Below are 18,250 nucleotides of genomic sequence, written 5' to 3'. Positions count from 1 at the left end.
AGGCTTGGAACCATACATGGCAGAGTTATGCACAAACGTTGGCAGAAAGTTGTTGTTCTTGTAATTACAGTCGGCAAAGGTGTTAACATACATAGAACATAGAAATTTATAGCGCATTAAAGTCCCTTCGGCCCACAATATTGTGCTGACCATGTACTCTGGAAACTGCCTAGAATTTCCCTAGAGCATAGCCCTCTATTTTTCTGTCTGTCTATTGTGTACAGTTCCACCACCGCCGCCAGCAGTGCTTTCCACACACCCACCACTCTCTGTGTGAAAAACTTACTCCTGACGTCCCCTCGGTATCTATTTCCAAGTACCTTAAAACTATGCCACCTCATGTTAGCCATTCCAGCCCTGGGAAAAAGCCTCTGGCTACCCACACAGTCAATGCCCTTCGTCATCTTATACACCTCTATCAGGTCACCTCTCATCCTCCGTCACTCCAAGGAGAAAAGGCCGAGTACACTCAACTATTCTCATAAGGTACACCCTCCAAACCAGGCAACATTCTTGTAAATCTCCTCTGCATTCTTTCTTGTCCACATCCTTCCTGTAACCTGCACAGCAGCTTTGAGTGTCTTATTGACACGACTCCAAGATCTCTCAGGTCTTCCATGCTTCCAGGAGTCTTACCATTTACATTCTGTCTTCAAATTGGACCTACCAAAATGAACCACTTCACACTTATCTGGGTTGAAGTCCATCTGCCACTTCTCAACCTTGCATCCTATTGATGTCCCGCTGTACCCTCAGACAACCCTCCAGACTATCCACAACACCCCCAACTTTTGTGTCATCCGCAGACTTGCTAACCCACCCTTATACTTCTTCATCCAGGTCATTTTAAAAAATCACAAAGAGGAGAGGTCCCAGAACTGATCCCTGTGGAACACCATTGATTACTGACCTCCATGTAGAATATGAACCATATATAACCACCCTTTGCCTTCTGTGGGCAAGCCAATTCTGAATCCACAAAGCAAGGTCTCCTTGGATCCCATGCCTCCTTACTTTCTGAATGAGCCTTGCACGGGGAACTTTATCAAATGCTTTAATGAAATCCATATACGCTACATCCTCTGCTCTACCTTCATCAATTGTTGCCAATTAACTGGATGCTGAAAACTCTCACTCATTCCTCAACCATATTTCATTTACTTGTGCGCAATGAGAACAGTCTGGCCCATCACCCACTCTGTCCTGAAGTTTGAACAGAGAAATGACATTTTTATACAGAATTGACGATTTGGTAAATGGTGTATGTTTGAATTCCTTACCTGCAAGATCAGTCGCCATTCAGAATACAGGTATTAAGTCAGTAGGAACTACAAGCTATCAACCAATGACAATTTGAAGTTAGTAAAGTGATTGTCCCTTAGTTGGTGTGTGTTCTTTGAATCTTTCTGTTATATTCTTGTCTTGTCCTCATATGTCAAATGGCTCCAATCCCCTGCTGTGCAAAGTGAAGCCATGCTCTTCAAAAACCTTCCTTAAAAGATTTTTCTTGCCATGGGCTGACTGAAGGCTGTCTTTGCCCGGACATTAACTTAACCCTTGTCTGCCACAACTTACACAGGGGCAAAGAAAAATGTATAATGTCTATCATTTTTCAAAGTCAGAAGTTCAAAGTACATTTATTATCATGTTTGTATACATTATAGAACCTTGAGATTCGTCTCCTTACAGGCAGCCACGAAACAAAGAAACCCAAAAGAATCCGTAGAAAAAGACCATTGAATACCCAATGTGCAGAGAGAGGAAAAACAAATAGTGCAAACAACAAAAGTAAGCAATAGCATTCAGAACAAACGCGAGTCCATAAACATGGAGCTCAGAGCAGGCAGGCCACAGCCTCAACCTCAGTTCAGTGCGGGGCCAAATAAACGTCACGGAGCAGCAAGTAGAACAAGCCCGACCCTTGCCTCTGGTCCTGACACCTAGCCTTTAAAATCTATCTGGCCTGCCATTTAAATCGTCCAAACGGTCGATCAGGCCGTTCCTCGCACCAAGACCCAATCCCTGTCCTGTCACATCTGTATGCTCTGAGACTAGGCCCCACTGCCACACTCCAGCCTGTACCTAACCTTTCCAAGTCAGCCTGCTCTACCTACAAGAAAGATGTCAGTAAGTTTGAAAGAGTGCAGAGAAAATTAATAAGGACTTTGCCAGGACTTGAGGATCAGAGTTATAGGGAAAGATTAGGACTTTATTCCTTGGAGTGTAGGAGAAAGAGGGGAGATTTAGTAGAGGTGTACAAAATTATGAGGAATATAGATGGGATAAGTACAACCAGGCTTTTTCCACGAAGGTTGAGTTAGACAACGAGAAGTCATGGGTTAAGGGTGAAAGGTAAAATGTTTAAGGGAACTATGTGGGAAAACTTTGTCATTCAGAGGGTGGTGAGAGTGTGGTAGATGTGGGTTTGATTTCAACGTTTAATAGAATTTTCAAAAGGTACATGAATAGCAGGGTTATTGAGGGCTATGGTCTGAGTGCATGCAGGTCGATGGGCCAGGCAGATTAATATTTCAATACAGACTAGATGGGCTGAAGGGCCTTTTCTGTGCTGTAGTGTTAGATGACTCTGATTAATCTCAGACCTGGAAGTTGAGCAATTGCATCCTGATAAAGGTTTATGTGATTATGAGAGGCATAGATAGAGTAGATAGGGAGTATCTTTTTCCCAGGGTTGAAATGTTTCATACCAGAGGGTGAGATGCCTGGAATGTGCTGCCTGGTATGGTGGCAGAGGCAAATACATTAGAGGCTTCTCAGAGGCGTTTAGATAGGCACGTGGAAGATAAGGAAGATGGGGGGATATGGACATGGACGTGATGTGGGTAGGAGGGATTATTAGTTTGGGGGGGTGGATTATTAACTTTTTCACTGATTCGGCACAACATTGTGGGACTAGGGACCTGTCCCTGTGCTGTACTTTTCTATCAATATTTTATGAGACCAAATTCTGATGAGAATGAAAAAATTGTTTGTGTTAACTGATATTTTCTTTGTAAATAGATGATTCATGAGAATATAATTAATGTTTTAGACATGTGTACGGTCATTAAACCTGGATCAAGCCTCAGAAGACTCTAAACAAAACATTGCTGCTTTCTTAAAGTAAGTGTTTTTTAAGTAGTATAACAAATATGTCTATGTAATTCTTATTGTTCTTTAGCTCACCTCAACAGGCTGAATATATCTTATGGTCTTTATATAATTTGTTTTTTGTTATTTATTTCCTCATATCTTGCTGTTTAAAGATACCAGGCAGCAAGCTATTCTCAAATGGTTTTGAACTAGTGTAACAAGCATTAAATACATTTTACAGTGCTGGAGTCTTGTCAGTTGAAAACTTTGTGTGTGTATTACTCAAATAAGCAGTCCCTGCTCAAGTTCAACTTCTGATTTTTGTTATTCAACCGTACACATGTTTTCCACCAAACAAAAACAGCATTCCTCCGGACCAAGGTGCACAACACGGTACACGTAACACAGAAAGTAATATTACCACTAGTAATTTAACAAATAATAGGATGCATTTAGGATTCAAGTCAAAAAGTAAACAGTATAACTCTCTTGGCACTTAATACATGATGAGACCTGGGTGTTGATAGGGAGTTCAGTAGTTGTAGGGGTTGGGGGACGATGCTATTTCCCATCCTAACAATCCTTGTCCTAATGCTACGGTACCTCCTGCCTGATATTAGGTTGGATGGATGGAGGGATCATTGACAATGCTGAGGGCCCTGTGTAAGCAGGGCTCTCGAGAAATAAGGAGAACATTTCATGCATCACTTGGGCCATTTTGAGTTTCTTCACACTTCCTTCTCTCACATTTGGCCCATCGAATCTCCTCCACCATTTCATCATGGCTGATCCATTTTCCTCTCAGCCCCAATCTCCTGTCTTCTCCCCATATCCCTTCATTCCCTGACTAATCAAGAATCTATCAACTTTTACCTTAAATATACCCAATGACGTCCTCCACAGCTGCCACTGGCAACAAATTCCATAGATTCACCCCCTCTATCTAAAGGTATATTCTTGGATGTTAAACTCCCAACTATAATCTTCTTTCAGCCGTGATTCAGTGATGCCTAAAACATTATACATGCCAATCTTTAACTGCACCACAAGATTATCGACTTTATTTCATATACTGCTTGCATTCAAATGTAATACCTTCAGTTTTGCATTCATCACCCTTTTCGATTTTGTCTCCCCTTTACATTGTAACTCATCTTGTTGGCTGCAATTTTGCCCCATCAACAGCCTCTCCTTGCAAGCAGCCTCACTACACACTGCCTCTGTAAACCAACTGCCCCATCCAACACTGTCCTACTTCCCCCAGAAGAGAACCCAATGATCTAGAAATCTGAACCCCTGCCACTTTGCACAGTTCCTCAGCCACGCATTCATCTGCCAAATCATTCTATTCTTACCTACACTGACGCATGTCACAGGCAGCCATCTAGACATTACTACCCTGGGGGTCCTGCTTTTCAACTTCTTTCTACCTAGTTCCCTAAAACCTCTCCTCAGGACCTCCTCACCTATCCTATGTCATTGGTGCCAATATGTACCAAGACTTCTGGCTGCGCGCCCTTCCCAATTTAGAATGTCGTAGACCCAATCCGAGACATCCCTGACCCACGCATCTGGGAGGCAACATACAATCTGGTTGACTCTCTAGTGCCCAGAGTCTCTGTGGAATCTTCTATCACTACTACAGTCCTCTTCACCTCTCTTCTCTTCTGAGCTACAGCACCAGACGCAGTACCAGAGACTCGGTCACTGTGGGTCCCCACCCCTGGTAGTCCATTCCCCCTCAATAGTATCCAAAGTGGTGTACTTATAATTGAGAACAGCCACAGGGTTACTCTGCACTAGTTGCCCATTTCCCTTCCTTCTCCTGACAGTCACCCAGTTACCTGCCTCCTGCAACCCAGGGGTGACTACCTCCCCGTAGCTCCTGTCTATCACCTCTCATTCTCCATGTGGGGCGAAGGTCATCAAACTGCAGCTCCAGTTCCTTAATACATTCTCTCAGGAGCTGCAATTCGATGCACCCAGTGTAGATGTGTTTATCTGGGAGACTGGAGGGCTCCCAGACTTCCCACATCCCACACAGAGTACAGAACACAGGCACTGGGGCCATTCTCACTGCACTAACTGTGCCCTAACAGCTGAGGAATAAAGAATAAAGGAAAAACAAGAGAAACTGACCAGATACGTACCTCGCCGATGCCTGATGAGCCAAAGCCACTCCAGCACCGAACCACTCACAACAATGGCAGCTCTGCTTCCATCTCCTTATTTTTACTTGCCCTTTCTAAAGAATCCCACTCAGTGATGGGTCGCTGTCCAACTTTGGAAAAAACTTCCATGAAGCGCTGACTTTTTAATCTTGAGAGTGAACCTAAGTGAAAAGGTAGCTCTCTTCGCGTGCTCCCACTCAGAGACTGGACACAGTCTCTTGGGTGGAAGAGAGACCCCTATGATCCTTCCAGCAGTGCTCGCAATCCTTTGTAGGCACTTGCGGTCAGATGCCTTGCTCTCCCTCACTAACCTGTGCTATACAACAGCAGTCCCTGACATTGTTCTTCTGCCTGAAATCCCATGCAACATGCCGTTTACTTGGTTCCCCGCTCATAAGAACAACCAAGATTGACACCTTGTGAAAGGAGATCAAACCTTGTTAAAAATACAATATTAGATTAGATTACGAGGACAAGCAGTCCTCTTTCATTGTCATTTAGTGGTACATGCATTAAGAAATGATGCAACGTTCCTCCAGAATGATATCATAGAAACACAAGACAAACCAAGACTAAAAAAACTGACAAAAACCACATAATTATAACATATAGTTACAACAGTGCAAAGCAATACCGTATTTTGATAAAGAACAGACCATGGGCACAGTAAAAAAAAGTCTCAAAGTCTCTCGAAAGTCCCATCATCTCACGCAGACGGTAGAAGGGAGAAACTCTCCCTGCCATGAGCTTCCAGCGCCGCAAACTTACCGATGCAGCATCCTGGAAGCACCCAACCACAGCCGACTCTTGAGTCCGTCTGAAAACTTTGAGCCTCCGACACCGAGCACCGAACACCATCTCTGCCAAGCGCTTTGACCCCGGCCCCGGCAACAGGCAAAGCCGAGGATCTGGGGCCTTCCCCTCCGGAGATTCTCGATCGCACAGTAGCAGCGGCAGCAAAGCAGGCATTTCAGAAGTTTCTCCAGATGTTCCTCTGTGCTTCTCACGTCTGTCTCCATCAAATCAGGATTGTGCACGGCCCCTGCTTAACAAATATGATATCATTTCAGAGCGGCTACGCGTGGTGCATCACGCCACCATCTTCTCCTCCCCTCCTAACTTTTGAACACAGAACATCACAGCATAGTACAGGCCTTTCAGCCCATAACTTTGTGCCAAACCATTTTAACCTATTTTAAGATCAATCTAAACCTTCCCTCCTACACAGCCCTCCATTTTTCTATCACCCATGTACCTATCTAAGAGTTTCTTAAATGCCCCTAATGTATCTGTCTCTACTGCTACTTTTGGCAACAACACCGTCCATGTACTCACCAATATCCATGTAAAAAACAATACTTACCACAGATATCTCCCCTATAATTTCCCCCAATCACCTTAAAATTATATTGAAAACATTGAAAGTGATATGAGTTGTATGCGTCAAATCGAAACAGTAGCAATTTTTATGTTGGTGACAGCCCATAAGAGTCTGCTTCTGGCGCCATCATGTCAAGCTCGCAAATTACTAACCTTAACCATATATTTTGAAATGGTACACTCTCCTCTCCAACCAGATTCTCCTCCAGCCCTTTGCCTTTTCCACCTATTACCTCGCAGCTTCTTACTTCATCCCCCTCTTCCACTCACCTGGCTTCACTTACCAGCTGCCAGCTTTTCCTCCCCCTCATCCCACCTTCCTTTCAGTCCTCTTGAAGGGTCTCAGGCAGAAACGTCAACTGTTCACTCCCCTCCACAAATGCTGTCTGATCTGTTGAGTTCCTCCAGCATGTAGTGTGTGTTGCTTTGGAATTCCAGTATCTGCAGAATCTTGTGTGTTTTTGGGTTTTTTTGTTATTTCTGCAGCGTATCCTGTGAAAGTCTATTTTGCCTGGTAGCTTAGAGAGTTGGGTTAAGGTCATGCTGTGTATAGGTTAAACTATACCTTGCTCAATTGGGTTTTCATGCTAGAAATGACAGTGTCTGTCTCCCATTCTCCAAATTTCTTAATTCAAATAGAAGCAACTTTGGGGGAAATTAAATAACATTGTGTAAATCTGTAAGCATCTTGGCAACCTGGCTACACTGGTTGTTAGAGTGGTTGATGAGGCATATGGTGTGCATGTGTTTATTAGTCAAGGAATTAAGTTCAAAAGTCAGGAAGTTATGCTACAGATTTATAAAACTCTAGTTAGGTTGCATCTGGAGTATTGCATATAGTTCTGGTCTCGCCATTATAGGAAGGGTGCTGGGTCTTTGGAGAGGGTGCAGAGAGGTTCACCGGGATGCTGCCTGGATTAGAGGGCATGAGCTATCATGAGAGGCTGAAGAGAGCTCTGATAAAAGCTTATGAGAGGCATTGATAGAATACCCAAACAGTACCTTTTTCCCAGGGTTGAAATGCCTAATGCCAGAGAGTATGCATTGAAGGTGGGGGGCGGGGGGGGTACGGTTTCCACACAGAGAGCGGTGGGTGCCTGGGCTGGTGGTAGAGACAGGTACATTAGAGACATGAATGTGAGGGAAATGGACATTGTGTAGGTGGAAGGGCTTAGTTTAGTTGGCCATTCATTTGGCACAACACTGTGGGCCAAAGGGCCTGTTCCTGTGCTATACTGTTCTGTGCTCTGTTTCTCTACAGGAATCTGTGCCAAAGTTTGGATGAGCCCCAGTTTGTTTCCATGATTACTTCACATGACTTGTGCATTAAATTGCTGATGGATGAAGAACGAAAACAGATAGTTGATCAAATGAAGAAGCGATCTTCTCGTGTTAAGTTCTCTGCCAAACCTTTGACTGTTTTCTATGATATACCAGGTGAGCTTGCACAGAACCTGTACTAAACTTCGGGTGCAAATTAGGGGGCCTCTTCATTTCTTTCATTTTGACTGTAAAAGCCTATTTTAAAATCCCAGAAAATAAACATTTGACTACCCAGCTGCTGGAAATCAAGAGCCACACACACAAAATACTGGAGGAACTCAGCAAGTCAGGCAAAATCTTTAGAAATAAATAAACTGTCAGTATTTTGGCCAAGATCCTTCATCAGGATTGGAAAGGAAAAGGGATGAGCCAGCAGGTTTACATGTAAATGATGGGTATAGTATGAATGTAAGCCAATGATTGGGAATAAATGCAGTTAGAGCAAAGACTTCATTGTACCACTGAGGCAAAATTCAAAAAGGTGAAGAATGCAGGACTGAAGGTGCTGTACTTAAATGTCTGTGGCATCCAGAATAAGGTGGATGAGCTCGTGGTGCAATTAGAGATTGGTCAGTATGACGTTGTGGGCATCACTGAGTCATGACTGATGTTGGGAGCTTAACATCAAAGGATATACTTTGTATTGAAAGGTCAGGCAGGAAGGCATAGGCAGTGGGGGGCTCTGTTGGTAATAGATGCAATTACATCTTTAGAAAGAGGTGATATAGGATCAGAGAATGTTGAATCTTTGTGGGTGGAGTTAAGAAACTGCAAGGGTAAAGCAACCATTATGGGAATCATATATAGGCCTCCAAATAGTAGCCAAGAAGTGGACTTGAGATTGCAAAGGGTGCTGGAAAGGGCATGTAATAAGGATAATGTCATTGTATTCTCCCTGTATTCTGTTTTCAGGACTTCCTCCCTTCTTCTACCTGTGTCATTGGTACCAATATGTACCACGACTTCTGGGTGCTTCCCCTCCCTTTTCAGGATACTGTGGGTGCGTTCAGAAACATCGTGGACCCTGGCACCTGGGAGGCAAACTACCATCCGTGTTTCCTTTTTGCATCCACAGAATCGCCTATCTGTCCCTCTAACTATAGAGTCCCCTATCACTGCTGCCATCCTCTTCCTTTCCCTACCCTTCTGAGCCTCAGGGACAGACTCAGTGCCAAAGGCACAACTGCTGTTACTTCCTCCACCCCCAACAGTACTCCACTATCTGTGTGTGATAAGTTCTCCACTATCTGAAGTTTCCTCTCCTTCTCTTGACAGTCACCCATTTATCTGTCTCCTGTAGCTTTGGGGTGACTACCTCCCTGTAGCTCCTGTCTATCACCTCCTCACTTTCCCTAATAAGCCAAAGGTCATCGAACTGCAGTTCCAGTTTCCAAACTTGGTCTCTAAGAAGCTGCATCTCGGAGTACATGGTGCAGATATGGCCATCGGGGAGGCTGGAAGTCTCCTGGAAATCCCACATCTGACACACAGATAGAAAGCTGGCCCTGCAGACATACCCCATTCTTTGAAGAGTTAAATAAGAAAAAGAAATAAACTTACCTACTTAGTTCGCCTCCGCCTGTTCTCTCCATCGTCATCATCGTGGCTATCCCTGGAGGTCGAGGATGATGCTCTTCATTCTGTTGATCAAGTGACCCACAGAGTGAAGACGCCTGTGCGTGTATTTGTTTAACGTGTACTTCATGTTGCACTCAAAGAAGCACACGATACTTCACAAATCAGCCAACTGATTCCAATGGCATGGAAACCATGACGATTGGAGCTGATGGATTTGTTGCAGCCTTCATCCGCCTTCACAGCCGTTGAGTTCGAAGTATCTTCATCCGCCTGTTCCACCGTTGAGGTCTTGGTTGGATTGTTCTTTGTCAGGGACCTCACCCTCGACCTTACCGCCATGGGTGACCCTACCAGGAGCATAGCTCCAGACAGCATTGCTCTCGGGATCACAGGACCACACAAGCATCTCCACCACGACAAGGTGACAATCCAGGGAGAAGCTGTTCCCTCCAAAGCCTTACCACTCTGACTCAGACCATTCCAACGATGACCGCTGCACTAGACAGTACCTATGGAGACTGAGTTTTTCAAGCTCCGCTCCAGACTTGCGCAGGAACACTTCTACTGTGTCTGCGATGCTGTCCATCAAAGGTGGGGGTCCTCGATGATGGGTGGTGCTTTCTTGCAGCAGTGCTTCTTGTAGATATGCTCAGTGGTGGGCAGGGCTTTACCTGTGATGGACTGAGCTGTGAGGCCTTTCAGTTTCTTTGGTATTAATATTTGCACACCAGCCATGGTGCAACCAGTCAGGATACATTTTGTGTGTGTTGCTCAACCCTTCCAGCATCTGCAGAATCTCTTGTATTTCCTTCTAGTTAAAATAGTTTTAAAGGCCAGAATGAAAACCGTTAACTCGTGGTTCAGGTGAGTTGACTTTTACATACGATTGTATTTTCAAGCATCACCCAGTGTCAGTATTGGTCAGTTGGAACACCAGCTCATCTTAACGGTTGACCCGGGGAGGATTCGACAGATTTTGATTGAACTACATGGGATGACGTCAGATCGACAATTCTGGACGGTTTCCAATAAGGTAGATACTGCACTTTTCAGAATGGTGCTGGATTATTGTAAGTAATCTTCAAGTTTTGATCGGACTGTTTTTGTTTCAGTGGGAAGTGCCAACAATTTATGGTGGAGTTATCCTTGGAATTAAGGATAATCTGACCAGGGATTTGGTATACATACTGATGGCTAAAGGTCAACATTGCATTATGATCAAGGTGAGCTTTCATCTGTATAGTTTGTAAAAACACAAAAATATAAACATCATGGCTCCAAATGTAGTGATTTAGGGGCAGCAAGTGAGCATGGTGGTTAGTGTAATTTTTAATAGTGCCAGTGATTGGAAGATTAGGGTTTACTGTTTACCTGTGCTGCAGACTTCATGTGCATTCTGAAGTATATTTTATTAATGCGTTAGTATTTTGTTTTATGTGGTGTGTGCGATACATGATGTGTGGGTGCACCGTGGTCCGGAGGAACGTTGTTTCATTTGGTTGTATATGTGTACAGTCAGCTGGCAATGAACTTGAACTTGGATTCCTGCCGCTGCCTGAAAAGAGATTGTACATTCTCCCCGTCGCTCTAGTTTCCTCCCAAAGATGTACAAGTTAGGGTTAGTGAGATATGGGCATGTTGTGGTGACACTGGAGGCATGGTGACGGTTGAGGGTTTACCCCAGCACATTCTCAGACTGTGTTGGTCATTGATGCCATTGAAACATTTCACTGTATGTTTAAATGTAATCTTGACAAATGAAGCAAATCTTTTTTCAATCTTTTATAGCCTGTGTCTTCACTTTGCATTGATATTCCATGGTGGTATTCTTCTGGTGGTGTAAGCTTTGTTTTACATTTTGCAAATTACTCTGCATTTCCATGATGTTTAAATGGAATATTTATGTCAACATTCATAATAAATTTATGAACAAAATATATATCTGTCACCGTATACAACCCTGAGATTCATTTTCCTGCGGGCATACTCAGGAAGTCTATAGAGTAGTAACTACAACTGGATCAGTGAAAGATCAAACATAGCGCAGAAGATTTAAAAAACTGTGCAAATGCAATTATAAATAAGTCGCAATAGATAATGAGAACATGAGATAAAGAGTTCTTAAAGAGATAGCATTGGTGGTGGGACCATCTCAATGGATGGGGCAAGTGAGTGTAGTTATCCTCTTTTCTTCACGAGCCTGATGGTTGAGGGGTAGTAACTATTCTTAAACCTGGTGGTGCGAGTCCCGAGCTCTTGTGCTCAGTGGTTGGGAGGGCTTTACCAGTGATGTACAGGGCCTTTTGTAGGATTTTGTGTTCGAAGGCATGGGTGTTCCCGTACCAGCCTGTGATACAGCCAGTCTTACTTTATTCATTTGCTTAGAGATAAAGGGCAGAACAGGCAATCGCATCGCCCAGCAACCCACCAATTTAACCCAAACCTTATTGCAGGACAATTCGCAATGACCAACTAACCTACCAACTAGTACGTCTTTGGATTGTGGGAGGAAACTGGAGCACTCGGCGGAAAGCCACGGGGTCACGGGGACGTCTGGTATTGAACTCCATACTCCGCCTGCGCTGAAATATCAAAGCGCTAACTGCCACGTTGCCATGGTGCCCATTTTCTAGTTCTTTCACAATCACTATGACAGACTTCAAATCTACTCTAACACAGAGGTTCCCGAGCGAACTAGAGTCCACAGACCGCTTGCTTAATGGCATTGTTCCATGGCATAAGAGGTTTGGGAATCCCCGCTTTAACTGCTTAGGATTTTGCAACATATTTAGGAGAAATAGGGCATAGAATTGTCTTTCCATTTAAGTAGTAATATAGCCCAAAAGCAGGCCCTTCTAGGCCATGCCTGTCCTAGTGTGTGAAGTCAGCTCCAGCAGCCTGGTTCAGATGAGATCTATGGGGAGATCTGATGGTCAGGAAGGCAGTACTGCACGCTTTCTGGAGAGCGAAGGGTATGAGAAGGCACAGAAGTCATGGTCATCCGCTGCATTCAAGGAAGACCCCAGTTTGTGACGACTACTCGTACCACTGGACCCAGACTTCTGAGGTCGAGAGAGTGCAACAGCTTTTCCACTTTTAAAAACTGTCCCACGCAGGTTTCTTGTCATCGTTAAACATGATAGACGATCACCATTCAGCAGATGTTTAGATGTGAGATGAAACCACAGCACTAGGAGACACCTCTCTCACGGTGGTGTCTGAAAAGAAGATGCTGTCCAAGTTGCATGCCATCTTAGACAATGTCTCCCATCCACTACATAATGGACTGGTTGGGCACAGGAGTACATTCAGCCAGAGACTCATTCCACCGAGATGCAGCATTGAGCGTCATAAGAAGTCATTCCTGTCTGTGGCCATCAAACTTTACAACTCCTCCCTTGGAGGGTCAGACACCCTGAGCCAATAGGCTGGTCCTGGACTTATTTCATAATTTACTGGCATAATTTACATATTACTATTTAACTATTTATGGTTCTATTACTATTTATTATTTATGGAGCAACTGTAACATAAACCAATTTCCTCCGGGATTAATAAAGTTATAACTATGACTATGACTAAACCCATGTGGCCACAGGAGAATATGTAAAGTCCATGCTCAAGATCAGGGTGAAGCCAGAATCCCTGGAGCTGTGAAGCAGCCATACTAACTGCACTGCTGTGCCATTTTACTTTCATTCTGTCAGTAGGTCCAGAGATTATATTATTGACACTCAACCATAGCTTCCCTGCCCCTTGGCCAGGAAAGTTCACCTTGTGGGAATTGATTGCAATTCTGAGAACCAGACTTTGTGATAGGCTATGGAAAAGATCCTTAAAAACACATCAGGCAGCCATTCAGATTGGTGCCCCTCTCTTTACTTCCACACTCTTCTAAAACCCATTTTCTCTCAGATCCCCATCAACCCCCTTTGATTCATTTTGCCCCTACCGTGCAGTAAGTGAAGACATACTGACGAGCTCTGTGTTCATAGAGTGAAGTGTGTCATTTGCCTCAAATCAAACCAGTGAGGACTGTGCCACTGGCAGCCCGCAAGCGTCGCCATGCGTCTGGCACTAACATAGATGGCATCCACAACTCACTAGCCCTAACCCATGGGAGGACACCAGAGCACACAGAGGAAACCTTTGTGGCTTACGGGGGAGCGTACAGACTCCTTACAGAAAGTAGTGGGAATAGAATCCCGATCAGCAGTCACTGGTGCTGTAAAGCATTTGTGCTAACTGCTATGCTGTTGTGCCCCCCCCCACCCCACTGTAAAGAAGCAACTTACAGTGGCCAATTAACCTACCAGCACGAGGGAAGAAGCTGATACGATCGCAGAGCGAAGATCACGGACTCAGCCTTTGTAAGAACTGAACTTGGCTCTGTGGAGTTCAAGCAGCGCTAATCATCATGCCAGCCACCAATCCAAAAACTGGACTATTGAAGATAGTGAGCTACACGTTGAGCTTCACTTACCCGAAATGCTGGGGGCCGGAAGAGTTTCCAATTTCAGATTTTGGAATATTTTCATCTTTATAATGAGCTACCTTGGGAACGGGACCCCCGGTTACATTATACGTACAGCTCCTCTCCTATTATGGGGGTCCCCAACCTTTTTTGCACCACGGATCAATTAAATATTGACAATATTCTTGCGGACCGGCCGACAGGGTGGGGGGTGTTCAAGTAGGGTTGCCAACTTTCTCACTCCCAAATAAGGGACAAAAGTAGCAGTCAAATACGGGACACTTGTGTTTACCCCGAGAAAGACTACCATGACCATAAAGCCTTGTGCAGGCACCTGTGTGCGTATGCGTGTACATGCCGATTTCTTTTTCTACAAATCGGTTTTGGCTTAATCTTCCTGATTCTGTTAAGTGAAACTACACTGTACATACATTATTTCTACTTTATATGGGCTGTGTATTTATCATATCATTCCTGCTTTTACGATATGTTAGTGTCGTTTTTGGTTTTATGTGTTATTTGGTATGATTTGGTAGGTTATTTCAAGTTCAACAGTGTGTGACAGGGAATGAGGAAAGGTGCAACTGACTCATATCGTTTCCTCACAGCCTGGTAGCACATGCTTTGCGGCCCAGTGGTTGGGGACTACTGTCCTATTAGATTCTTTCTTGTCCAGCCCTTTTCCTCTCCTACCCCCCTGGCTTCACCCATCACCTTCCAGCTAGCCTGTTTCCCCTCCCTCACCTTTTTATTCTGGCATCTTCCCCCTTCTATCTCAGTCCTGAAGAGTCTCGGCTTGAAATGGCAATAGTTTAAAGGTTCAAAGGTACAATTTAATGTCAGAGAAATGTGTACAATATACATCCTGAAATGATTTTTTTCTTGCAACCATCCACAAAAACAGGGGAGTGCCCCAAAGAATGAAGGACAGTTGAATGTTAGAACCCCAAAGTCTCCCCCCCCCAGCTTACCCCTCCTGCACATAAGCAACAGTGAGCAACAAACCCCTCTTCCCCCCCTCCCACTGGCCAAAAAAAAGCATCAGCACCACCACCGAGCACTCAAGCATGAGCAAAGCAATAGCAAAGGCACAGATCACAATGATCCCAGGTCTCCAGGCATGCAGTCGCAGATAACCCGACTCTCCCGATGACACACGGGTCTCCTGTCATGACACCGACTCTCGATCTGCCCGTCTCCAGACCCCCGAGATCCTAGGCTTCCAAATCCGAGCCGGACTCTTCGGCCGAGCCTTTGGGTCGGTCATGAAACCCCGAGAGCTGATCCCATTCCCACAGAAAACCACAGTCAGCGTGTAACTCCAGGTCAGGGTCTTCAAAAGAACCCTGAAAGGGAAAAACAAAGATATTAAAGATAGAAATAGAGCTGTTTCCGCAGATGAGCAAAGGAGTCACAGTTGGGCGCCATTAACCCTCCTAAGCTCCACCTAAAGGGTTATTGTTTTCCATAATGCTACCTGACCTGCTGAGTTCCTCCAACACTTTGTGTGTGTGTGTGTGTGTGTGTTTTTTTCTGCTGAGATTGGCTGAGACTAGAACTAGAAGTGGTGGATATGGGTTCAATTTCACCATTTAAGAGAAGTTGGGGAGGTACAGAAGGATATGGTCCAGGTACAGGGCAATGGATCTAGCCAGAGTATCATGTTGACATGGACAAGATGGGCCAAAAGTCCTGTTTATGTGCTGTACTATGTACTATGAATAATGATAGTTTCCAGACATCTTCAAGGAGCGAAGCCCCAAAAAGACAGCATCCATCATTAAGGACCCCATCACCCAGGACATGCCCTCTTCTCATTGCTACCATCAGAAACCTGAAGACACACACTCAATGATTAGGAACAGCTTCTTCTTCCCTTCTGCCATCTGATTTCTAAATGGACTTTGAACCCATGAACACTACCTCACCATTATATTTTGGCACTACTTATTATTCAGTATGTCATATATATACTTACTGTAATTCACAGGTTTTTTCTCCCTCTATTGCTATGCAATGCATTGTACTGCTGCCACAAAGTTAACAAATTTCACGACATATGCCGGTGATGTTAAACTTGTTTCTGACTCTGTGAATAGTACATTTAAGCACTGTAGTCCACCTGTGTACAAGTGATAGGAGTATATTTAGGGGAGTGTGATGAGTGAATATTGACTAACTTAAATCTGTTGTGATCACTTTCTTCACGTCTTCCACCCATAATAACTCAAAGTCTTGAACTCCATTTTTAATCGTGTTGTGATCTTTTCAAAGTCTGATGGTAATGTGTTTGCACTGCACAGTGGGTCATACAGAAAGGTACCACAGCAATTTTTCACTCAGATATGTAGAAATTTTCTTGCCTTAATGTAGCAATCAATGTAGGAGGAAAAGATAAAATAGTTGATCTTGAAATAGGTTAAAAGGTCGGTAAAACATTGTGGGCAAAAGGGCCTGTACTGTGCTGTACTGTCCTCTGTTCTATGGAACACAAGACAAAATAAATCTATTAAAGCACTAACAAGAAACCCTTTTTATTATTTTATAGTTATTATTGTCAAACAGTAATGCCCCTAGTATCTGTATCATTTAGAGTCACGGAGGTATAGAGCGGATACAGACCCTTCACACCAACCAGCCCATGCATTGCCATACATAATCATAAGGAACTATAAATTACAATAAGAATCATATTTTTAAAAATAAATTGAGTAGTGCTAAAAGAGAACAAATAAAGAAAAAAAGTAGAGGTAGTGTATGTGGGTAAATTGTCCATACAGATGACAGAGGAGGAGAAGCTGTTCCTGGAACGTTGAGTGTCCTGTACCTCCTCGTGAGCAGTGAGAAGAGGGCATGTCCTGAGTGATGGGGGTCCTCAATAAAGGATGCCACCTTTTTGAGGCATCGCTTTTGAAGATGGGCCGTTATTTAGGGAGATTAGTGCCAACGATGGAGCTGGCTGAATTTACAACTTTATGTGGCTTTTTCCGATCCTCTGTATTTAGTTATATTGTGCCTGATGTAGGAATTTTCTGGCACACTGTAATTCCCTGAGCAAGAGCTGCAATGTGCTATCAGGTTTTTGTTTTACACTAGTTTTTTTGTTTACTTCATTTGGAGTGACTTGTTTCTTTTTGAGTAAAAATTTTCAATTACCTCGTTTTCATTCAGGATTTTGCCCATGCAAGGCAGCTCTATTCTACCTGCCTGGAACTGGTTACGGAATTTTCCCCAAAACTCCGGCAGGTTATGCTCAATGAGATGTTACTCCTGGAAATCAGTGCCCACAAAGCAGAGACAGAAAGTGCAGGAGAACGCCCACCGGCCGACCTTGTGAGCCGTGTTCGAGGTTACCTTGAGATGAGAATACCAGGTAACGAAGTTTTTGTTTCACAGGCTTTCAAAATATAAAGCGTAGCACAATGTTTCCACACCACAAGATCTTCATGATAATATTGACTTTGTATAAGAAAAATAGATCACCACTTGTATTCCTCCCTGTTAAGGGGAATGCCATGTGATAGAATGAGACCTGAAAAGGCATCTTAGCCCAAAATGTTGACTGTTTATACCTTTCCATAGATGCTGCCTGACCTGCTGAGTTTCCGCTAGCATTTTGTATGTGTTTCCGGTTTCTGTGGAATTTCTTGTGTTTATGATAGAACTCCTTTCCTTCCTTATGGTCCACTCCATAATGAAGACCATAGAGCTCTTTGACCAGGTCACAACTTCATCTTCAGCAGCAATGTTTTGTGTGTGAGAATATCGTTTGAGAAAGGAGAAGGAGGAACATCAAGATATTTCTGTAGGTAGGTGACCAAAACTGGTCACAGTGCTCCAAACTAGGCCTTATACAATTTCAACATAACATCCCAATTCCTGTACTCAATATGTTGATTTATGAAGACCAGGGTACCAAAAGCTTTCTTTATGACCCTAAGTACATCAACATTAAAGATTAGATGCAAAAAAAAATTGAAATTGAAAAGGATTAGAGCTGGGATCAGAGGGCAGAAGAGCGCAGAGGAAAGAAGATGGTGGGGTTTTCAGTGGATGATTGGGAGGAAGATGGAGTCTCCAAAGCCCCAAGAGCTGATGGTGGGGCCAGAGACACTGGATTGTAGAGTGGTGGTGGTGGAAAGAGAGACTGGGGTCCCGCGGCAGCGCGTGGTCTTGGTCTGGAGGTCCTGGTGGTCAAGGCCCAGGCTTGTGCCAGAGCCAGATGCCGCGC

General features: G+C 44.0%; 1 protein-coding gene across 2 annotated transcripts in view; it reads left to right on the top strand.

The window, feature by feature from the left end:
• The window catches only part of ints8 (integrator complex subunit 8), a 117,297-nt gene that overhangs the window by 45,212 nt on the left and 53,835 nt on the right, over positions 1–18,250 (top strand). For both annotated transcript variants that reach the window (XM_072251759.1, XM_072251765.1), the window contains exons 12-16: positions 3,053–3,123; positions 7,906–8,081; positions 10,445–10,578; positions 10,658–10,768; positions 17,191–17,392. In XM_072251759.1, coding sequence (XP_072107860.1) covers positions 3,053–3,123; positions 7,906–8,081; positions 10,445–10,578; positions 10,658–10,768; positions 17,191–17,392 — 694 coding nt within the window. The remainder of the gene's footprint in view (positions 1–3,052; positions 3,124–7,905; positions 8,082–10,444; positions 10,579–10,657; positions 10,769–17,190; positions 17,393–18,250) is intronic.

This window comes from Mobula birostris, chromosome 1, assembly GCF_030028105.1.
Source record: "Mobula birostris isolate sMobBir1 chromosome 1, sMobBir1.hap1, whole genome shotgun sequence".
Taxonomy (NCBI): domain Eukaryota; kingdom Metazoa; phylum Chordata; class Chondrichthyes; order Myliobatiformes; family Myliobatidae; genus Mobula; species Mobula birostris.
Note: the sequence above shows the minus strand (reverse complement) of the source record. Positions and strands in the feature narration are given on the sequence as shown.